We start from the raw sequence: 25,142 nt of genomic DNA, 5'->3' as shown, positions 1-25,142 counted from the left end.
ACGGTAAATCACCACACACACCGACCCTCAGCAAGGTACAGTAACACACCACACAAACACACACCGACCCTCAGCCAGGTACAGTAACATACCACACACACACACCGACCCTCAGCCAGGTACAGAAACACACCACACACACAGACACACACCGACCTTCAGCCAGGTACAGTAAATCACCACACACACCGACCCTCAGCAAGGTACAGTAACACACCACACAAACACACACCGACCCTCAGCCAGGTACAGTAACACACCACACACACACACACCGACCCTCAGCCAGGTACAGTAACACACCACACACACACACACTGACCCTCGGCCAGGTACAGTAACACACCACACACACACTGACCCTCAGCCAGGTACAGTAACACACCACACACACACACACCGACCCTCAGCCAGGTACAGTAACACACCACACACACACACCGACCCTCGGCCAGGTACAGTAACACACCACACACGCACACCAACCCTCTGCCAGGTACAGTAATACACTACACACACACACACACACACACACACACCCTCAGCCAGGTACAGTAACACACCACACACACACACAGACCCTCAACCAGGTACAGTAACACACCACACACGCACACCAACCCTCTGCCAGGTACAGTAATACACGACACACACACCAACCCTCAGCCAAGTACAGTAACACACCAGACACACGCACACACCATCCCTCAGCCAGGTAGAGTAATACACCACACACACGCACCAACCCTCAGCCAGGTACAGTAACACACCACACACACACCGACCCTCAGCCAGGTACAGTAATACACAACTTGTATTACTTGCTTCCATTCAGCCACAAGCATTAGTGAGGTCGGGTACTGATGTTGGGTGATTAGGCCTAGCTCGCTGTCGGCTTTCCAATTCCTCCCAAAGGTATTTGATGGGGTGGAGGTCAGGGCTCTGTGCAGGCCAGTAAAGTTCTTCCACACCGATCTCAACAAACCATTTCTGAATGGATCTTGCTTTGTGAACGGGGGGGGGGGGGGGAATTGTCATGCTGAAACAGGAAAAGGCCTTCCCCAAACTGTTGCCACAAAGTTGGAAGCACAGGATCGTCTCTAGAATGTCATGGAATGCTGTAGCATTAAAATATCCCTTCACTGGAACTAAGGGGCCTAGCCCGAAGCATGAAAAACAGCCCCAGACCATTATTCCTCCAGCAAACTTTACAGTTGGCACTATTGGGGAAGGTAGAGTTCTCCTGGCATCTGCCAAACCCAGATTCGTCCATCGTACTGCCAGATAGTGAAGCGTAATTCATCACTCCAGGGAATGCGTTTCCACCTTCGCATTGCGAGAGGTAATCTTAGGCTTGTGTGCGGCTACTTGGCTATGGAAACCCATTTCATGAAGTTCCCGACAAACAGTTCTTGTGTTGATTTTGCTTCCAGTGGCAGTTTGGAACTCGGTAGTGAGTGTTGCAACCGAGGACAGCACTCTGTGGGCTTGTGTGGCTTACCATTTCATGGCTGAGCCATTGTTGCTCCTAGATGTTTCCACTTCACAATAACAGCACAGTTGACCGGGGCAGCTCTAGCAGGGCAAACATTTTACGAACTGACTTGAACTGACAACGGTGCCACGTTGAAAGTCACTGAGCTCTTCAGTAAGGCCATTGTTTGTCTATGGAGATTGCATGGCCATGTGCTTGATCTATACACCTGTCAGTAATGGGTGTGGCTGAAATAGCCGGATCCACTAATTTTACCGGGTGTCCACATACTTTTGTATATATGTGCTGGTATCTACCTGTAGCACTAGCCCTACAAACACTGCTAACTGTAATAATTCCTTAGGTCTTGACGGTGGGAGGACCTTCTTCAATGCAGTAAAGGAAGGTGACACTGTGATCTTTGCCAGTGATGACGAGCAGGACCGCATCCTGTGGGTCCAGGCTATGTACCGGGCCACGGGCCAGTCCCACAAGCCAATCCCCCCCACCCAGGTCCAGAAACTCAACAACAGAGCAGGCTCCGCACCTCAGCTAGACGCACCCATCTCCCAGTTCTGTAAGTGCCACCCATGTTGTGCCCATGAGGCCCACAACACTGGATACTGTTTCAACTACAGTACCCATGAAACGACCGCCCAATGTGCAATTCTGTTATGTCTAATCAAATTCAATATCTATCAAGATACGGATTTTATTGGACTCCTTTTTGAGGTAACCTCTTTTGTTGTATTTATTTCTCTCCACACAAGTGTGTATTTTAAAATGGACAATATGCACTGTTATGGTATATATTTATTCTACAGGAATGTGTGTGTAACAGTGTATATTATGTAACCCCAAGCAACTACAGCGAAGTGTCTACATCCATCTGGAGAAGAAAGTACGCCTCTCCTCACCTCTCCTTTCATTTTGTTTCATTAATCTCTCTACTATCGTCACTAAATATGTCGTTTTTTTTTCATCAACGCTGTGTCTCTCTCCTATTCCATATCACATTATCTCTCACTCTGTATCTATTCTTTTCACCTTATGTCAATATTCATCTCTTTAGTTTAGCCCTTCCTCTTCCCCTGTGGCCTATTATGCCAGTTGTTTAACAGTGTTATGAGCTATTTCCCCCACTTTCTCTCACTCTCACTCTCACACTCGTGCTTTTTGTGTGTCCCTGGTCGAGCCCAGCTGCTGTAGGTCAGGTCTCTGTGTCTGCTCTCTGTCTTTATGTCTCTCTGGTTTGTTCCTTCTTACCCCGCTATCTATCTCGTAGCTGGATTTAAGGGTAAGTGCTTCCCTGTTGCTGGCACCTCTCAGATAATCCACACTGATTATCTGACCAAAGCAATGTGATCTCCTCCCTCTCTTCCTCTTCTGTTGTTCATTCTCACCCTCTATTCAAATCTTTATGTTATCTCTGTCTTAGACCACTTTAGAAAACTTTCATTTTGATTTGGTTTGATTCTCTTTAGGTTTAAAATACTAACTTCCATCCTGCCAAGACTAAGATGCATGTCACTCTGATTTTGTTTGCTTTGCTTTGGTTAAACTGCATATTTGCCTTCTCTCGCTCTCAGCAACTTTATTGAACATGAAATCCCTTCTTAGCAAAACAGACCTTTTTCTAAACCCCAGGACTTATAACATACCAATATGGTATCTCTTAAAAATAATTGATTTAAAAGAGGCAGAAACAGTTTTAATGACCATAATTGTAATAAAGGGTTAAGGCGGAGACAGGGCTAAAACCCACAACATAAAACTACAATGATTTGTTGATTGTCATGTTCCATAAATTGCAGTAGAACTGAGGACGTATGTTAATTCAGTGAAATGGTTGTTTTTGACAACTACTGGAGGCCTTTGTCTCTTAGCAGCTGATTACTACCATGTTAAAAGTGCCATGTCATGAATTAAACAGTGTGGTCTCTGCACAATTATTCCAGGAAGCAATCAGTGAAATGTTGCTAAATTATGACATGCTAGTTCACACTTGCAACTCTACATATGCCTTCTCTTCTGAAAAAAACAAGGTAAAAAAACACTTACTGTATGTTTTTGGGGTTTAAAATAAGATAATTAGAATATATTATAGGTAGGATAAATAATCTTGTCTTTTTATTCCAGACCAATGTAATTTGGCTACACACTTCATACACATTATATAGTTTGATGTGCTTCTTCCAAATTGCGGAAAAGTCCAAATCCAATGTATGCGTGCATGTAAGTCTGCTAAATGTCTGCTAAATTGTATTTATATACAGTGCCTTCAGAAAATATTCACACCCCTTTTTCCAAATGTTGTTCTGTGAGCCTACATTTTAAATTGGTTAAATTGAGATTTTCTTTCACTGACCTACACACAATGCCCTATAATGCTGAAGTGAATTTATGTTTTTCAAACTTTTTACAATTAAATTAAATTGAAAATTGAAATTACCATTAGTCAATGTGTTCAACCCCTTTGTTATGGCAAGCCTAAGTAAATTCAGGGGTAAAACAAAGTGCTTAACAAGTCACATAAAAAGGTGCATGCACTCACTCTGTGTGCAATAATAGGGTTTTAACATGTTTTTTTTATGATTGCCTCCGAGTTCCACACATATAATTATCTGTAAGGTCCCTCAGTCGAGCAGTGAAATTCAAACACAGATTCAACAACAAAGACCAGAGAGATTGTCCAATGCCTCACAAAGAAGGGCACCTATTGGTATATGGGTAAGACAAATAGCAGACATTCAATTGTTATTAATTACACTTTGGATGGTGTATCAATACACCCAGTCACTACAAAGATATAGGTGTCCTTCCTAACTCAGTTGCCGGAGAGAAAAGAAACCTCTCAGAGATTTCACCTTGTGGCCAATGGTAACTTTAAAACAGTTACAGAGTTTAATGGCAGTGATAGGAAATACCTGAGGATGGATTAACTACATTGTATTTACTTCACAATACTAGCCTAATTGACAGAGTAAAAATTAAAAGATCCAAAACATGCATCCTGTTTGTTACAAGGTACTAAAGTAATCCTTTAAAAAATGTGTCAAAGCAATAAACTTTTTGTCCTGAATACAAAGTCTTATTTTTGGGCAAATCCAATACAACACATTACTGAGTACCACTCTCCATATTTCCAAGCATAGTGGTGGCTGCATCATGTTATGTGTATTAACCTCTTGAAGCTAGGGGGCACTATTTTTATGTTTGGAAAAATAACGTTCCCAAAGTAAACGGCCTATTTCTCATGACCAGATGCTAGAATATGCATATAATTGACAGATTAGGATAGAAAACACTCTAAAGTTTCCAAAACTTTAGAGTGTTTGTGAGTTTGTCTGTGAGTTAAACAGAACTGATATTGCAGGCTAAAACCTGAGGAAAATCCAATCAGGAAGTGCCCCGGTTTTTGAAACCTCTCTGTTGTTATGCATCCCTATTGCCCATTTAAAGTCAACCAGATTCCTTTTTCTATGGCTTCCCTAAGGTGTCAACAGCCTTTAGACATAGTTTCAGGCTTTTATTTTGAAGAATGAGCGTGAACGACCACATTGCGTAAGTGGATAGGGGTGGGCTCTCAGAGTGAGTTGTGCGCAAAAGAGAAAGGCGACCATTGTTACTCCCGGTCCTAGTGAAAAGCCAACTGTCCCGGTTGATATATTATCGAATAGATATTTGAAAAACACCCTGAGGATTGATTATAAAAAACATTTGACATTTTTCTGTGGACATTATGGATATAATTTGGAATTTTTGTCTGTGTTGTCGTGATCGCTCTTTCCGGTGGATTCCTGGGCATAACGCACCAAACTAACGGAGGTATTTGGATATAAAAATATATTTATGGAACAAAAGGAACATTTGTTGTCTAACTGGGAGTCTCATGAGTGAAAAGATCTGAAGATCATCAAAGGTAAACGATTAATTTGATTGCTTTTCTGATTTTCGTGACCAAGTTACCTGATGCTAAGTGTACTTATTGTTTTGTCGAGCAATCGATGAACTTACACAAACGCTTGTATTGCTTTCGCTGTAAAGCATAATTTCAAAATCTGAGACGACAGGTGGATTAACAAAAGGCAAAGCTGTGTTTTGCAATATTGCACTTGTGATTTCATGAATATGAATATTTTCTAGTAATATTATTTGACTGTGGCGCTATGCTATTCAGCGTTGCTGATGACAATTATACCGGATCCGGGATGGGTGGTTCAGAGTGGGGACTGGGGAGTTTTTCAGGATAAAAAAATAAATGGAATGTAGCAAAGCACAGGCAAAATCCTAAAAGAAAGTTGCTTACCAAGAAGACAGTGAGTGTTCCTGAGTGGCCGAGTTACAGTTTTTACTTAACACTACTTAGAAATATATGGCAAGACCTGAAAATAGGTGTCTAGCAATGATCAACAACAAATTTGACAGAGCTTGAAGAATTATGTAAAGAATAGTGGGCAAATGTTTCCCAATCCAGATGTGAAAAGCTTTTAGAGACTTAACCAGAAAGACTCACAGCTGTAATCACTGCCAAAGGTGCTTCTACAAAGTATTGACTCAGGGGTGTGAATAATTATATAAATTAGATATTACATTTTCAAAACAATTGCTCAGATTTCTACAAATATGTTGTCACTTTTTCATTATGGGGTATTGTGTGTGGATTGGTGCAATTTGTAAAAAAAAATATTTAGGGGTATGAATACTTTCTGAAGGCACTGTATATATTTATTATATATTTGAATCAATTGTTATTTCCAGTGGAATATCCATGTTTTACTGAAGATTGCTCAATTCCTGCCTTTAACTCTTTATTCTTCTTGCTGCTGAATGAGAGCTGGCAAATATGTACCTGGAGTATTCTGAATGCTAACATGTAGCACGTGATGATGTCATGCCATTCCTTTTACCATATGCTGCTGCAGTCTTCTCCACTCCTTAGAGACGGACCTGAAATGAACACTTCTACCACTTTTGCAATGTACATATCCGTTTACCTTTTCTTTCTTTAGATGCCTGACAAGAACATTTACCAGGGTGATGTTCTCACAATTTTTGCTTAAAACCGAGTCTGTTTTCTGTTCCCTCTTGTTGAAAGACTGAGACAGATCCTGGTATTGTTGGGTATATAGAGATTTGCCTCAGTAATTCATTTATCCTCTCCTTTAACACACTAATATTGGTATGCTCTCAGTGCTCTATGAATCATACCGTGCATGGGCATATAAAGTATTGTCAACTTACAAATGTGTTAAAAGCATGAACCTGTATACAAAATCTAAATGAGCATAATAAGATCTTCCACAAATGCTGTTCAATGAATTCAAACGTTTAGGATGGTGAGACTGATCGATAAAGTGAGAACCACAGTGTCAGCTCATGTCTTTAGCTCCATGACACCCCTAAATCAGACCCAGCTATCATCATGTACCCCTCACTCTGCCGCCAGAGAGGACTGGGCTGTGGATGTTCTGGGGAGAGAGGGAATGAGCAGGGAGGTGATGCTGGTGGTCAATTATTATTTTTTAAATGTGCTAAATAGCCCAAACGTTCAGTGTAGGGATCTATAAATGAGTAGCATCCATCAATCATTGTGATGTCAGTCCTTCCCCTGCCTAGACAGACGGGGGTGACTAGTGTCATTGTCTGTTACTGTCCAGTGCTCCCATGTCCACTCCACCGCTGGGATGACAAATAGACATGACAGGCCACCAGTCACAGAGGAGAGGGACACATAGTCACCTTTTTGGATTTGGGAGTTGGGGATCATAAGCATCATAGCAGCAGAGGCTTTGTTCCCTGGGTGGTTGACAGCTGGCCTGGCGCCACATTGGGTTTCACTCAACAGTGAAGTCGAGGTCAATGGAAGAAAATAAAAGTGATTTTTTTATTATTATATTCTCTCAGCTTTGATGGTAGTTTGGTATTTAATTTTTTTTAGTCTATAGTCAAAGTAATTTAATGTTCATGATTTTATATTTGTGTCACTTTCTGCTTTTGTGTAATTTGGAATTTATGAAAAACATCCAAAACATGTGCCACTTTTTTATGTCAGTGTGTCTGGACACATTTCACTATGACATTGTTTGTGTATATCCACATTGCAGCGAAAACTCATTTGTATCGCTATCTCAACTGTTGTTAATGCTCCATAAGTGGTGTTGTCTCTATATTGACATGTAAAGCCTTGTCTCGGGAGGGACAGCTGCATAGGCTATTTATCCAGACCGCTGCTTAGAATAGCTGTGACCTGCGGATCTGAGGCATTCAGAGCAGTCCCTGAGCCCTGGCTGAAGCAGTCCATTAGAATACAACTAGAGGGAGATGGACAGCGCATGAATTATCGGTCAGCCTTCCCATTCCAGACAGACCCTGATGTAAATGCCTAAGCCCACTCACTGAGAAGGAAAGTGAAAATGTGTTGTCAAATTTATTTAGCCCTCTCGCTGGACAAGGGGGGGGGGTAATTAGGGAGACCTTAGGGGGGGGATGTGCTGACGGGCTGAGCAGTAAAGGGGAGGGAGTGGAAGTAAAAGGGAAGGGTGGGAGGGGAAAGGAGATGGGTCTAGCTGGTGCAGTTCATTCGATCATGTAAGGATGCTATCAGAAAGGTTGCTATCAGAGACTTTAGACTATATATACTGAACAAAAATGTACATTTAGAAGATTTTACTGAGAACTTTTACCTTAGCACTTCTGGTCTTTATCATCAGCAAAACTTCACTATCCTCCTGGATCTTCCCCTGCCATTCATATACAGATGTGATTTTGGGGGCGATGTTGACACAAGCAGCCAGCTTCTTCTCAACGATCCCTCTGGACAGATCTTTGGCCAAATCCGTCAATTGAAATAAATTCAGTAATCCCTAATCTATGGATTTCACATGACTGGGAATACAAATGCATCTGTTGCCTCATGCAGCGCGACACATCTCCTTTGCATAGAGTTGATCAGGCTGTTGATTGTGGTCTGTGGAATGTTGTCCCACGCCTCTTCAATGGCTGTGGGAAGTTGCTGGATATTGGCGGGAACTGGAACATGCTGTTGTGCACGTCGATCCAGAGCATCCCAAACATGCTCAATGGGAGACATGTCGGGTGAGTATGCAGGCCATGGAAGAACTGTGACATGGGGCTGTGCATTATCATACTGTAACATGAGGTGGTGATGGTGGTGGATGAATGGCACGTCAATGGGCCTCAGGATCTCGTCACGGTATCACTGAGCATTAAAATTGCCATTGATAAAATGCAATTTTGTTCGTTGTCCGTATCTTATGCCTGCCCATGCCATAACCCCACCGCCATCATGGGGCACTCTGTTCACATCGTTGTCATCAGCAAACTGCTCGCCCACACAACGCCATACATGTGGTCTACGGTTGTGAGGCCGGTTGGAAGTACTGCCAAATTCTCTAAAATGACGTTGGAGGTGGCTTATGGTAGATACATTAACATTAAATTCTCTGGCAACAGCTCTGGTGGACATTCCTGCAGTCAGCATGCCAATTGCACACTCCCTCAAAACTTGAGACATCTGTGGGATTGTGTTGTGTGACAAAACTGCACATTTTTGAGTGGCCATTTATTGTCCCCAGCACAAATCAAATCAAATTTATTTGTCACATACACATGGTTAGCAGATGTTAATGCGAGTGTAGCGAAATGCTTGTGCTTCTAGGTGTACAAGGTGCACCTGTGTAATGTTCATGCTGTTTAATCAGCTTCTTCATAAGCCACACCTGTCAGGCGGATGGATTACTTGGCAAAGTATAAATGCTCACTAACAGGGATGTAAACAAATTTGTGCCCAAAATTTGAGATAAATCCGATTTTTGTGCACATGTAAAATTTCAGGGAACTTTTAACTTCAGCTAATGAAACATGGGCCCAACTGCATGTTGAGTTTATATTTTTGTTTGGTGTATATGCTCAGGTCGACTGTTCACATGTGGGGGGACCTGAGATTTCAACAGTCATACACTGTTATGTAGGTAGAAAGACCCCACATAAAATAACGTTGGAATGTATCAAGAGAGAACAGGACCAACATTGTAATAATGAGACAGACAGACAGAACAGAATCAGTCATGCATGACCACAGGAATGACCCTTCTGCATTGGTTATGCTGCAACTCACATCCAATCCTCCTGACCCTCCCTCTGGCCCAGAGCCCTTTCCACCTGCTAGTTGACTATGAACCCCACACTGATCCTCTCCATTGACCAAACCACCCACCCCCAGATGAAGCGTACTGTACGAGAGCCCTATTCAATGTAAACCGTTGACCTGGTGTGCAGGCTCAGAACAAATGTAAAAAATTTTCTGCCCGGTGAGAGGGTGTCCGTATAGTTTCACCCATACGTCATTGATTACTCATTAGATGAGCCCCAACCCACAATCTTCCAGTGCAAGAAAAATGTATACCATATGTGTGTCTCATCCCGTAATGCTTCTTAGCAGTTTTGATAGAATAGGGCCCTCACACTGTGCGAGTGATGCTCTCTTACCCTCTCACTCCGATAGCCATTCCCATCCTCTGTGTCTAACTCCTGTGGATCCTGTCTCTCCCTGCATGTGTGCTGGCTCTCTCTCTCTCTCCGGGGTGGACGGACATAGACGCGGACCGGGCGCAAAAACATGGCATGGATGAGTTCATCTCAGCCAACCCCTGCAGCTTTGACCACTCCTCTCTGTTTGAGATGGTGCAGCGCCTCACCCTGGACCACAGACTCAATGACTCCTACTCCTGTTTGGTGAGGAATGGGTTACTATTCCAGTGGTTCCCTCATTCTTTTACATTGTGATCCTGCATTCTATCAATTTTGATCTATTCTAACCTCCCTTCTATGTCTATTTTGTAGGGTTGGTTCAGTCCAGGCCAGGTGTTTGTCATGGATGAGTACTGTGCTCGTAATGGTGTGCGGGGGTGTCACAGACACCTGTGTTACCTGGGTGACCTGCTTGAGAGAGCAGAGAACGGGGCTATGATTGACCCCACCCTGCTGCACTACAGCTTTGCCTTCTGTGCCTCACACGTCCATGGCAACAGGTACAGAGAACTGACTTACAGCCCCCCCTTCTACACCACCCCCCTCTCTCTCTCTCTGTCTCTCTCTGTGTCTGTCTGTCTGTCTGTCTCTGTCTCTGTGTGTTTAACAGGAACAAATGTTAAGCATATGAAAGTAAACCCAATCCTCCTCGCTCAGAGAACCCACTCTATCACCAACCTTCTTCATCAAATCAATCTCATTCGGAGAAGACAGTGACAGAATGTATATTCCACCCTACACCCTGTCTCCTAGATCTGCATACAATGTTCTGTACTGGTATACTTCACCAAGCCACCTCATACTGTGTTGTTTTTTTTTGCCTCAGTCAAAGCTTTCTCGAATATTATTTTTCCAATCACTTGTTTCAGTCACTTGTGCTTTTAAGTTTCTCATGTCCAGTTGGGATTTGTGTTTATTCTTTCTTTGTTGTCTGTCCTCAATTCATTGATTTTCATAGTCTGTTATGATTTTGGTTTGCTTTATTAATGTTCTTCTTTCTTTTTTTTCCAATGCTTGATCTCTTAACATCACCCCTGCCTCTTTCTCATGTAACCTGTAGTCAGAGACTGTCTGAGTTACTAAACTGGCCTGTAACCGAGGCAGAGCTTCAGAGTTACCTTTACCCCCCCACCCCAGAGCCCCCCACACCCTCTAAGAGGGAACTCAAAATCAAGGAGTTTAGGAAAAAAAAGGACTCCAAGTCCCAGGCTGTATCTTGGCCCAGAAGGTAAGAGTCTGTGGTGCTTCCTCCCTGATAGATCCACTGTGCCTCTCTCCCTCCCACCCGACCTCAGTCACTTGACTTTTTGATTTTAACGAGTGAATACTGGAGTTGAAATATTGAAATACTTATTGGGTATTTACATGTATTTTTTTTGTATAATAAAATGTGTGTTTGTGTGTACTATATGTGCATATGTACGTGTGTGTTTGTGTACATGTGCTCACACTTCTGTATGGAGACCGAAACTGTCGTAATCTTGGCTGGATCTCTAGTCAATATAAACAAGCGAGTGTCACTACAGTGTGAGGGGCAAAGGTCACGGCGGTTGTCTGCCCCAGTCTGACAATCCTCCTACCCCATCTACCCCATCTACCTCTCCAATTAATCTTTTTAGCTTTGCTTTTCCTTGGGGTACTTTATAGTCGTTCAGTTTTGGCATTCTTTCGTTTTTAATTTATGTTTGTTGTGTAGTAAATAGTTCCCCTTTTTTATTCAATTTTTTTTCCTGTGAAGCACTTGCATTCTATGTCTGAAATGTGCTGTATAAATAAAGCTTGATTTGACTTGATTTGATTTCCACCCCTCTACCCCCATCCTATGACAGACAGTGATGAAGCTGAGGTGGGCTGTCTGTTTGAGTCCTGTTATGATCAGGCTGGACAGGAAGACGGGAGTAGCTCCAAGACTGGAGGATAGGAGTGGGGGGTGGAGAGAGAAAAAGGAAAGTGGGAGAAAAAGAGAGAGGGGGAGAGGACATAAAGAGAGAGGGTCAGGAATAGAGGGAGAGAGAGAGAAATATGGAGACAGAAAATAAAGGGAGGGAGGGAGGTGTAGTGTACTGTAGTGGGAGCTCTCCAGACGGCCGGTGTGCCTGGAGGTCAGGAATGACAGGATGACAGGTTGTCATGGGTGACGGGCGAGTCTCTCCTGCCACTGTCCGAGCTCAGGCCACAGCTACAGCCAGCCTGCCTCCAGTCCCCATGACCAAGACAGCCCCGCGCAGCCCATGAGAGAAACCCATCTTTGGCCAAAACCCCCCTCACTCCCCACATCCACCCACAACGTAATAGCCTGATGGCCACAGGGCATGAACTGATTATTATAGAGAGTACAGTAACCTGACAGTAAATTGAGAATAAATTGTCTGTTTAAAGGTTGGAGTGGATTTCATTCCACCTCCAGTAAGTTTAGGTAATGATTTGGAAATGTGGTGTTTGAATGTTAAATACAGGTTAAATATGGTATTTGTCTTTTAAAATGTGATGTACTAGTCAATTTGTGAATTGGCTGTAATTGAACTCCAGTCACGTACTGTAGCTTCTTGAACTAGAGGAAGCACAGACCTCTGATATGGCGTGCTTCCGGTGTTCTGTTATTAGTTTCTCTGATCGCAAAAGACTTCCCATTTCCATCTAGCCATTATAATACAGGATAGGGGCGTGAGGTTAGGAAAGCATTATGAAAGCTGTGGAGGAGCAGAAAATGAGGCTAGGCATAATTAGTGTGAAATGATCAAATAGTCGATTTATTTTTGACGGACCGTCAGATGCAGAGATTATACACACACCACATCTTATTGAGGGCTTTTTATCGACATGCCTCAGATGAACACAAAAACACAAACACTGACAATCATAGCCTGAAACATACACACACACGCGTGCGCGCACACTCACACACACACAGAGGGAAGAGAGTGTGGTTGAGGGGCCTGGCTCCTTATAGTTAGTGACGTGGCTGAGGACGGGGGAAATTGAGCAGAGTGCATGTGACAGAGGAGGCGCTGGTCGCCGTGACAGCGGCTTGAGGAGCAGGAGACGTGACATACTCCGCGTCACCGGGCCCAGGATGTAATCTCAGTGATGGACACTGAGAAAGGAGGGGAGGGGAGGGGTGAGGGATACTCCTGTCAGACAAGATGGGGGCCACAGCTGGGGGGGGGGGGGGGGTGCAGTTATAACCCCCCGTCTGTAACCATCCTCAGATATCAGTGGCCCCACTGTTCCAGACAGATGGCTGGCTCTTACCTGTGGAATACACCACAGAAACTCTTCATACTGTGGGCTCTGCTGTGGACATATAGCTAGCCACTACACATGTACCATGTTAGCTGAAATTCGCAGTTATAACTTCAGTGACCATGTTGACCCTTGTGTGACCCCTGTGATCACTGTGTCGTGGTGGCCATACTGTCTACTCTGAATTGGGATATAACGATGACACTAATATAATATGTCCTAAGGGATATTCCAGTTAACACATACTGCATATTCATTGTACTTTATGTGGACCATGTGGGACTGAAACCCATAACCTTGGTGTTTCCTGCCCCATGCTCCAACCATATAAACTCTATGGTACTGTATATCCCTCAGGCCTGACGGGATAGGAACTGTCACTGTCGAGGAGAAGGAACGCTTTGAGGATATCAAAGAGAGGCTGCGTGTTCTGCTGGAGAACCAGATCACACACTTCAGGTGCTGTAATACTATATCTAAATCTATACCTGACCCTGGCACAGACACGGCTATGGGACTTATCAGACCACAGATTATAGATTGTGACAGATGTCAATCATGTATCGATCGCTGTGCTCTGCAAAATTGTACTTACATTCTGATCTCAAGAACTAGCTGCCCACTGGGCACAAACTGGTTGAATCAACGATATTTCTATTCAATTGCGTTAAACCAACGCGGAATAGACCTTGAATAGACGTCTGTGCCCAGTGGGTAGTCATTTATAAATTGTAGAAATCCTTGAGGATAAAGAATGGTCTTATGATGAAGGAAAACCTTCATAATAAACCCTACAGAAAGTAAACTGGATTTCTTTCACAGGTACTGTTTTCCATTTGGTCGACCGGAGGGGGCCCTGAAAGCCACTTTGTCCCTGCTTGAGAGGGTAGGTTATTATGCATCCTCTTCTAACCTTACCCTATGTTCGATTAACCATGGACACACACCTTCCTAAACTAAATATACACAATATTACAAATGTTCCATCCACATTTGAATTGACCAGGTGTTATGGATAGATGTGTATTTGGTTTCTATATGTTGTATATAATATAGGCTACCTGAGTGTGGTAAACAGATGTTTGTCTCCTGTTCTCTACAAGTGAAGGGTCAACATGCACACTCCCATGCTTTTCTTTTTTGTGGTAACGCCCCAAAAAGGATAGTATTTTTTCTCCAATGTCTCCTGCTCCGTTCCAGGTGCTGATGAAGGATATTGTGACTCCTGTGCCCCAGGAGGAGGTGAAGACAGTCATCCGTAAATGTCTGGAGCAGGCAGCCTTGATCAACTACCAGCGCCTCTCAGAATACGCCAAAGTAGAAGGTAGATGACCACCTCAAATAAACACTGACAGATGCGCACACACACACACACACACACACACACACACACACACACACACACACACACACACACACACACACACACACACACACACACACACACACAGTTAAATCACACAATGCAGCATCACACAACGTACTAGCTATACCCATAGAGTATTATTTCACACACAGTACTTTACTGTACTGTACAATGTTCTGTCGTCATTTATGTCTCCCCTCTAGCATTGTTACCACAATAGTATTGTTATCTACAGGGATTATCACACGTTATTGTTACACAGTGATATACATACGACAGACATCATGCCCTCTGGTGCTTCACCACATTGCCCCCTGCAGGTCAAGGGGTGCTAACAAACTACAGTTGTGGGGTTAGCTGATGAAACTAACACTGTAAAAGTGTGACAAAAATGTGATCAGTGTTATTTCCTGATAGATGCTGGTTGAAAATACAATCTACACAGGACCTTCTAATCAGCAGGTTTTGCGTGGTGGCGTTTCGGACCAGGCAGTAAATTAATTAATATCCTGTACCAATAACAGAGTTCCAAACCTCTCTGCCAATAACAGCTAGTTTTCAGTTTCCCCCTCCCTACTCAGACCACGCCCAGACAGTGATAGCAAAACTAATCCTTGAGAAATAGTTTTTTTTGCTGAAAAGGCTATTTGTGTTTCTTTTTAACAATTTTAATGGAAAACTATGTCAGTAAGGAACTTAATTGTTACCCAGAAAGGATTTTATATGGCGATAACAGGAGCATTTAAGAAGAAACCAAGGTCAAACATTCAAATACAATCAATGAATGGAAATAAGTTCACTCAAAGCAAAGATTTTGTCTTCATATGGTATTAATATAACTGTTCTGTCCCCAGCTGCAGTGAAAATACCTCGGCTTCCGGTCCAGTGGCTGCTGTTACTTTTAGATGTGCTAATAAAGTTGAAACCCTCTTTTCATTTACAGGTGTCCTTTATATTGATGTAGATCCCTAAATAAATGTGCATGTTAGAGATGTGTACAGTAAGTAAAAATGCATTCAACTCCCTGTGAATCTTCCATCTTTATTCTGACTCCTGTGTGCCTCAGCTTCTCTCTGGCCCAGTCAACCCACTGTCCCTCTCCTTTCTCACAACGCCGTGGCTTCAAGGTTGGGTGATGCTCTGAAGCAACAATTGTCCTTGTTTTCTCTCCTACCCCTTTCCTATCCTCTCCTTTGTTTTGAAATAATCATCATCTTCTGTTCACCGCCTCCTACCCCTCTCTGCTTTCCTCCTCCTTGTTTATTGGCTTTGCTGCTTCTCTCCAAGCTCCTTGTAGTATGAACGCAAGTCAGGAAGGCTAATGCACAAGGCATGCTGGGACTACCCAGTATCTGTCTGTTGCATGTCCCATGTTTCCTTTACTAGGCATCCAGAACTGGCAACATGTTCCACGGACACGTTTACAAAACAAATCTGTGTGTAGTTATGTGTAGCTTGGACTACACTCAACAATACTGTTTTTACAGCAATCAAATCCTCCATTCTCAAATGAAGCTCTTCTCTATTCCAGTCAGTGACTATTAGGGCTGTGGCGGTCATGACATTTTGTCAGCCGGTGATTGTCAAGCAAACAACTGCCGGTCTCATGGTAATTGACCGTTAATTAACATAAACACATTTAGCATCTCCTGGCTTCCAAACCTACAAGCCACTGATGCAGACTTTTGGAACATTTGATTTTAAAAAGTCTAATAAATCCATTTAATATAGCCTACACATCACAATAAATCCATGATTTATTTTAGGCAGGTCTAAATAAACATGAGATGAAGAAAATGTAGTCTATTTCAGAAGAACAAATTGGCATTCTCTGAGTTGTCCTTATGTTACATGTAGGTCCTGATCTGGCTATGCCATATGGCTGTGGGCTATATAGTCCATTTAGCAGACAGGATTTACTTAGAATTTCATGGCATTATTTTATAGTATGAAGAATACAATTGAACAAAGCTAAATAAAATAGGATAGGATAATTTATCCAAATGATTTCTGAGGTAGTTGTCACGGTCGTCATAACGAGGAGACCAAGGCGCAGCGTGATAAGAATACATTCTTCTTTAATAAACCAAGAACACTAAACAAAACGACCGTGCCGCTAATAACAACAAGTGCTGACATGCAACTACACATAGACAATAACCCACAAAACCAAAATGGAAAATGGCAACCTAAATAGGATCCCCAATCATAGACAACGATAAACGGCTGCCTCTGATTGTGAACCAATTCAGGCCATCATAGACCCACATTTATCTAGACATACCAAAGCCCCATAGATATACAAAGACCCTAGACAAGACAAACACACATACCACCCTCGTCACACCCTGACCTAACCAAAATAATAAAGAAAACAAAGATAACTAAGGTCAGGGCGTGACAGTAGTCCACACATGCAGCTAGCTATTCTGTGTTGAGTGGTTAATAAAGAAATAGGTCCTCCTATATGACTAATTTAGAATTATTTCTGCAACTTTAGTTGTGATACAAATGCTGGACTATGTTTTGATTTTTAAAACATTCAAAGGCTGCATGATGCAACTCCAATGTTGATTTGAAAAAAGTCGCTCTGCTTTGTTTCTTAAGCAGGCTGGACTCACTTCATCATTCTCTGGTTCACAATTTGACAAGCACCTGATAATAATCTCACCAGGCCACAGATTTCCTGACAGCATCCTCCTTGTTTGGCTGTAATGACACCAAAATCCATGCCTATAATAATTTAAATTTCCTTTTCCCGTCTGCCAATCGCCGTGCTCCGAAGCACCTCTCACACACATGGCTCTCTCAGATATCTAAATTCTTATTAGCCAATGCCTGTCATGTGATCGGGTCCTTCTCACAGGCATCTCAGCTTCGAAGTAGGCTACAAGTGAAGACAGACACATCTAGGACTGAAATGAGTGTGTCCTTCTTAACGAATTCCAAAGTGTACATTGAAGATGTTAGATTTACTTTTCGTCAGCTAACAAGATGAGTAGGCCTAACGGACAGCAAAAGCACTAGCCTATGTCATTCTATTATCCCCCGTAGTACAAAAGTCAACCTATTCTATTGGTAACTTGTCCTTCTGTGCGAGAAATAAATATTCCAAATATACTCTGGGACAGTTGTGGGACGCGATAGATTCCAAATGAATACAACAACTCATATAAAAAAATTTTTTTTAAGCAATTAGACTGATACAACAGATACAACATTTAGCTTAAGATGTAGATATACTATTAGGCTATTTCATCACATGATAAGCGCAGCAAAGTGCACACGGCAGTAGGCTATATGCGCAAATGTTACAAAATGCTATCAATTAGCGGGAAAAGACCATTATCAAAAGTGACCACAAAGGCAATTATGCTTGTAATGCTTTATTATAGAGGTGTATTTTTATGGTGAAAATTATATTCCCCAAACTAGAAACTCACTCGCTGCTTATGTTTTCCAGTTAGGCTCTACACTGGCTGTAAAGCTGATTAATGTGCTTCATTTTAAGAATTTATTTGGCCACTTTAGTTGTGATATAAACCTTATCAACATATAGGCCTGTGGGCTAGGCTCCATGAGGTGTGTGACTATGATATGAAAAAGTCGAAAATAAAAGGCATGCGCTGTTTCTTACCTTATTGCACACGAGAGGCATCATTCACAAGTGATAATATATCATTCACAAGTGAAAGGCTAATATTGTCTCCCATCAGACTATTTTCTATATAATCTTGTCTTTAATCTTGTCTTTACATATACTACATAATATATGTGTGAAATTAGTTTTGGTTTAGAATGGACCATTGTCAGGGGCAGGGGAAAAAATACATGTAATCTATGTGCTTAAAGGATGCTTTTCCCGTGGTTCATATACTGTTGAAAAGTGAAGCAATGTGCTTAATATTGCTTAATATTAGAAAAGTTGAGAAATAAATATAGTAGGCTATAGAAAGCTGATGGGATCCTCCTCTTTTTAGAAGGCCATCAAAAATGTTGCGCAACATGAGCTCGTGGGCTCTCATTAATTTTTTTATTTGATTTTCATATGTCAGATGTCAGAGTGATTACAGGGACAATAGAGTTCTGAGTACCAGGCATTTAGCAAGTTTGGTAGGCTACTAATGACCATCAGCGGTCATGACTTCTGACTGCCATTGTGCCGGTAATATGGTCACCATAACAGACCTAGTGACTATTAAAAAAAGCTGAGGGTGACGAAGATACCGAAGGAGATGCCCCTCAGTATCTTGGAGTGAAAAAACTGCAGAAAAATCCTTAATTCTGCTCCTCATAAACATTTGCTTGTTCATTGCCTTGACTGGGAAGATCTCCAACTTGATAGAAAAGTCTGGTTAAATAAAAGTTTGTACAAAGGCGACCCCCAGCCCCCACTCCTTTTGTCCACACACCCACTCTCCTCCACATTCGACACTTCTGTCAAATCGATGCCTCTCTTTCTGTTTCCACGGGCCCATCACAAGCCTCCTCAACCACCAAAGTCCACCCCCACCACATCCACAGAGGACGCTGTGGGGACCCCGAATCCACCACAACAGCTACCCTCTGAACTCTGACCTCTCCTTCTTTGACCCCAGCCTTTTGCATGCCCCGATCCTCTCTTGTAGGGAAAAAGAGAGAAATGTATGAGCATCCTGTCTTCTGCTTGGCGTCTCAAGTGATGGATTTAACCATTCGTGAGTACCTTCCTCATCCTGCCACACCCTCCTCCACCCCTTACTTCTCCTCCCCTCTCCTCTACCATGTCTTTCAGTTTTCAACATCTCCTCCACCCCTTACTTCTCCTCCCCTCTCCTCTACCATGTCTTTCAGTTTTCAACATCTCCTCCACCCCTTACTTCTCCTCCCCTCTCCTCTACCATGTCTTTCAGTTTTCAACATCTCCTCCACCCCTTACTTCTCCTCCCCTCTCCTCTACCATGTCTTTCAGTTTTCAACATCTCCTCCGCCCCTTACTTCTCCTCCCCTCTCCTCTACCATGTCTTTCAGTTTTCAACATCTCCTCCACCCCTTACTTCTCCTCCCCTCTCCTCTACCATGTCTTTCAGTTTTCAACATCTCCTCCGCCCCTTACTTCTCCTCCCCTCTCCTCTACCATGTCTTTCAGTTTTCAACATCTCCTCTTTTGCACGTCACCCACCCCTCCACTACTGCCGCCCCTGAACCAATCTCTCTCTCTCTCTCTCTCTCTCTCTCTCTCTTTCTCTCTCTCTCTGTCTCTGTCTCTCTCTCTCTCTCACTCTCTCTCTCTTTCTCTCTCTCTCCCTCTGTCTCTCTCTCTCTCTCACTCTTTCTCTCGCTCGCTCTTTCTCTCTCTCTCACTCTTTCTCTCTCTCTCTCACTCTCTTTCTCTCTCTCTCACTCTTTCTCTCTCACTCTCTCTCTCTCTCTCACACTCTTTTCTCTCTCACTCTTTCTCTCTCTCTCTTTCTCTCTCTCTCTCTCTCTCTCTCTCTCTCTCACACTCTTTCTCTCTCTCACTCTTTCTCTCTCTCACTCTTTCTCTCTCTCTCTCTCTCTCTCTCACTCTTTCTCTCTCTCACTCTTTCTCTCTCACTCTTTCTCTCTCTCTCTCTCTCTCTCTCTCTCTCTCTCTCTCTCTCTCTCTCTCTCTCTCTTTCACACTCGTTCTCTCTCTCTTGCTTCTCTCAAGTCCTTTGGCTTTTTGATTTGTTGCTTCTGTCTGTGAAAGCTACCTGTGAGGGATCCAGACCCAGGGTCTCTGTCTGTCTGCCTGCCAATCTGTCTGTTAGTTCCTAGCAGGGCAGGACCAAGGCTCCATCTATCTGTGAAGACCATGAGATATCTTATCTACTGTATCTGGCAGCTCCTCTTTCTTTTCCCATGCCTGTCTGCGACTTGAATGCATTTTTACTTTGCTTCTGTGTAAACCCCCTCAGTCCTGTTGAACGCCATACAGCCACACTACCATAGAGAACATTATCATGACTTGGCAGTTCACACTTGGCACCAAAGGGGTAAGACAACAGGAACAGGAAGTTGCAACGTAACAAGGACAGGATGTAATATGTCTACACATCTCTACACGTTTTCCAATAGAAACATTTATATATTGTCATGTCTTTTCTTTATTATTATAGTTTTTTACTGTGTGTCCTGGAGGGTGTGTTTTCTATATTATTACAGTGTTTTACTGTATGTCCTGAAGGGTGTGTTTTCTTTATTATTACAGCATTTTCCTGTATGTCCTGAAGGGTGTGTTTTCTTTATTATTACAGTTTTTTACTGTATGTCCTGAAGGGTGTGTTTTCTTTATTATTACAGCGTTTTCCTGTATGTCCTGAAGGGTGTGTTTTCTTTTTGGAGGTTTGGGCTTTGTTTGGATGTGTATGTTGGATGTGTACGTTTTACTGTATGAAGCTTTGTGTGTGTCTATGTCTGAGTACTGGTTAACATCAGAGGGTGAAAGATGTTGCTCAACCACCTGTTTTCCAGACTTCCACTCTATCCCGCTCTTATGCTTTCAGTACTGACTATCCTCTCGTCTTTCTCTCTCTCTCTCTCTCTCTCTCCCTCCCACCGTCCTTTGTCTCTCCCTCTCTTTCATTCTCTGCTCCCCCTCGCTCCTACTCTCACTTAGCGGAGAAAACTCAGAAAGATAAGAAAGATCATCAGGATCAGGATCCAGGTGACATCATATATATGAGCATATCCTAACCCGGCTCGAGCCATAGCAACATAACATCTCACAGCCTTCCTGAGGCACTGCCTGGAAATGTTACAGGAACGTTGTGACAGCGTTATGTCTCCACACCCCTGCCCTGTAGTTTCCCCTGTACCCGCACTGCATTCCAGTGATGGAGATGCAGCCCTCCCCAGTGGGTGATTGTGGTAACCTTAACTGTCAAGTCCTCTCTCTAACCCTCCTGTTAAGACCGCTCATCTGTGGTGGCTCCCCCAATGGACATCCTCTGAATTGTTTGAAAATTCTTCCTCTTTCCTATAATGTGGCTTTACTGCACTAGATTACTTCCAGGAAGAAAAAGAAGTGAGGAAGTGCGGAAGAGGGAAAATGGAGGGAGCAATTTTAAGACCATTCAGACCATTGCCATTGAGTATCACACTTGTGTGATTGAAACCTGCAGAGTTAGCACTGCTTTATTGCAAGTACATGTAAGTTAAAGCAGTTATTACATGCTTTGGAATGTATACTGTTGTACAATTAAAGTATTCCTTCCTCTGCAGAAAGTGCATGAACTATAAATATCTCCAATGTACTAAAATGCAATAGTTTTGAATACAAACCTGTCATGGTTTGGTATTGATGGTTGCAAAATTTGACCATAAGTGATGAGATGGTTTGGATATTCTGACTGCTATTGTCCATAGATGACCATGTTTTTATATCAATGGAAATGTTGATACATTGGAAATAAAAGTGTGAACTAAGATGAGATCATAGATGATAATAGCACATACTGTAGTCATCATAAGTATTAATGTCACTTCAGACTGTTTCAGGGTTGCGATCCTGCTGCACTCTTAGAAAAAAAGGTGCTATCAAGAACCTGAAAGCGTTCTTCGGCTGACCCCATAGGAGAACCCTTTGAAGATCCCTTTTTGGTTCCTGGTAGAACCTTTTTGGGTTCCATGTAAAATCCTTTCCACAGAGGGTTCTACCTGGAACCAAAAAGTGTTCTAACTGGAACCAAAAACGGTTATCCTATGGAGACAGTGGAATAACCCTTTTAGAACCCTTTTTTCTAAGTGTGTGGTGTCACTCTGGGTGACACATTGTTTCAATTCCACTGAATAGACAGAGCTCACACCTGCTTTCCCAGGTCTAAAACAGCAGACATCCCTTATACTGTAGAATGTGGCAATACTGAGTTTCTGTTATAGAAGATCTAGATTTGTGCCCTTGTCCCTCACCTCACCTGTATCACTCCAGCCCCCCTGCCCCTTCATTGACGAAGGGAAGAAGTTGCCTTTTTGTTTGAGGGCATTCTTTCAATCCCTCCATCCAGACGGGTGACTAGGCTGTCATTTCAAAACTCAGTCAAAGAGGCAATCCTCTGTCCACAGTTCAGTCCACGGACACCACTGGGCTTAAAGTGCTATGCCAGTGTGAGTGCGTCACAGAACTGTACCTCTGTACACTGCCAATTAAACCCCTGCTACTACAGAATACCGACTAGCACAATGACAGATGTGTATGCCGGACAAAGAGTAGAAGCAGTGAGGAGAGGACTTCTGCCAGTGTAAAAGTCCACATTGTCACATGAATCTCTCCATTTTACTGGGACTGTAAACAGACTGATAAATGGGAAATAAGTCAAGTAAGTCGGTGTTGCTCTGAGAAGTCTGTCTGTCTCGTTAAGAAATGGGTAAGTCAGCCATATTGAAAGATCTTTGACCCTGCCTGAGATGCCCTGAAGTCTGAACGAGGAACCAAATATGTATGGTACTGTATAGGCTACTACCCAGTCCCCCAGTTACCTCTGCTGACTCTCTCTCACACATATACAGTGGGGAGAACAAGTATTTGATACACTGCCGATTTTGCAGGTTTTCCTACTTACAAAGCATGTAGAGGTCAGTAATTTTTATCATAGGTACACTTCAACTGTGAGAGACGGAATCTAAAACAAAAATCCAGAAAATCACATTGTATGATTTTAAAGTAATTAATTAGCATTTTATTGCACGACATAAGTATTTGATACATCAGAAAAGCAGAACCTAATATTTGGTACAGAAACCTTTGTTTGCAATTACAGAGATCATACGTTTCCTGTAGTTCTTGACCAGGTTTGCACACACTGCAGCAGGGATTTTGGCCCACTCCTCCATACAGACCTTCTCCAGATCCTTCAGGTTTTGGGGCTGTCGCTGGGCAATACAGACTTTCAGCTCCCTCCAAAGATGTTCTATTGGGTTCAGGTCTGGAGACAGGCTAGGCCACTCCAGGACCTTGAGATGCTTCTTACGGAGCCACTCCTTAGTTGCCCTGGCTGTGCGTTTCGTGTCGTTGTCATGCTGGAAGACCCAGCCACGATCCATCTTCAATGCTCTTACTGAGGGAAGGAGGTTGTTGGCCAAGATCTTGCGATACATTGCCCCATCCATCCTCCCCTCAATATGGTGCAGTCGTCCTGTCCCCTTTGCAGAAAAGCATCCCCAAAGAATGATGTTTCCACCTCCATGCTTGACGGTTGGGATGGTGTTTTTGGGGTTGTACTCATCCTTCTTCTTCCTCCAAACACGAGTGGAGTTTAGACCAAAAGGCTCTATTTTTGTCTCATCAGACCACATGACCTTCTCCCATTCCTCCTCTGGATCATCCAGATGGTCATTGGCAAACTTCAAACGGGCCTGGACATGCGCTGGCTTGAGCAGGGGATCTTGCGTGCGCTGCAGGATTTTAATCCATGACGGCGTAGTGTGTTACTAATGGTTTTCTTTGAGAATGTGGTCCCAGCTTTCTTCAGGTCATTGTCCTGCCGTATAGTTCTGGGCTGATCCCTCACCTTCCTCATGATCATTGATGCCCCACAAGGTGAGATCTTACATGGACCGTGGGTGATTGACCGTCATCTTGAACTTTTTCCATTTTCTAATAATTACGCCAACAGTTGTTGCCTTCTCACCAAGCTGATTGCCTATTGTCCTGTAGCCCATCCCAGCCTTGTGCAGGTCTACAATTTATCCCTGATGTCCTTACACAGCTCTCTGGTCTTGGCCATTGTGGAGAGGTTGGAGTCTGTTTGATTGAGTGTGTGGACAGGTGTCTTTTATACAGGTAACGAGTTCAAACAGGTGCAGTTAATACAGGTAATGAGTGGAGAACAGGATGGCTTCTTAAAGAAAAACTAACAGGTCTGTGAGAGCCAGAATTCTTACTGGTTGGTAGGTGATCAAATACTTATGTCATGCAATAAAATGCAAATTAATTACTTTGAAATCATACAATGTGATTTATGGATTTTTGTTTTAGATTCTCTCACAGTTGAAGTGTACCTATGATAAAAATGACAGACCTCTACATGCTTTGTAAGTAGGAAAACCTGGAAAATCAGCAGTGTATCAAATACTTGTTGTCCCAACTGTACCTTCTCTTCACCATATTACTTATTATTTTATTTTATTCAAAAGCCTGACATTTATGTGTAGTATCATCACAACCTCATTGGTCAGTTGAGCTAGGTTGGGTTTTGTCCGTTGGTTGTGTTTTGTTACATGATTGCTGTAGACTGAGTTGGTGTCCATTAGTAATAGTAGTATGTGAACACCAGACTTTATTGTGTTTTTTTGTTCTTCAAGATGGATTTGATGTGAAAACAATTATTGTAATAATGCAAATACTTGCACTCTACACTTGTTAGTGGTTATATTTATCCTGGTTGTCACAGCTATCCTACTCAGCTGGGGAAAGTACCAGACGACAGTGAGAGTAGTTTTGCATGTCACATGTTAAACATGAAGAAAAGAACATGAGTGCTGCACGACGTTCTGCACATTTTG

The 25,142-nt window shown here is 42.8% G+C and overlaps 1 protein-coding gene across 5 annotated transcripts in view; it reads left to right on the top strand.

Annotated features, from left to right (window-relative positions):
- The window catches only part of LOC135542073 (calcium-dependent secretion activator 1), a 186,757-nt gene that overhangs the window by 107,001 nt on the left and 54,614 nt on the right, over positions 1 to 25,142 (top strand). For 3 of the 5 annotated variants that reach the window (XM_064968708.1, XM_064968709.1, XM_064968706.1), the window contains exons 11-16: positions 1,839 to 2,051; positions 10,095 to 10,231; positions 10,340 to 10,527; positions 13,628 to 13,729; positions 14,093 to 14,156; positions 14,471 to 14,594. In XM_064968708.1, the coding sequence (XP_064824780.1) occupies positions 1,839 to 2,051; positions 10,095 to 10,231; positions 10,340 to 10,527; positions 13,628 to 13,729; positions 14,093 to 14,156; positions 14,471 to 14,594 (828 nt within the window). Of the gene's footprint in view, positions 1 to 1,838; positions 2,052 to 10,094; positions 10,232 to 10,339; positions 10,528 to 13,627; positions 13,730 to 14,092; positions 14,157 to 14,470; positions 14,595 to 19,264; positions 19,334 to 25,142 lie in introns of all 5 variants that reach the window. The other 2 variants (XM_064968707.1, XM_064968710.1) reach the window with 2 other exon arrangements.

This window comes from Oncorhynchus masou, chromosome 6, assembly GCF_036934945.1.
Source record: "Oncorhynchus masou masou isolate Uvic2021 chromosome 6, UVic_Omas_1.1, whole genome shotgun sequence".
NCBI lineage: Eukaryota > Metazoa > Chordata > Actinopteri > Salmoniformes > Salmonidae > Oncorhynchus > Oncorhynchus masou.
Note: the sequence above shows the minus strand (reverse complement) of the source record. Positions and strands in the feature narration are given on the sequence as shown.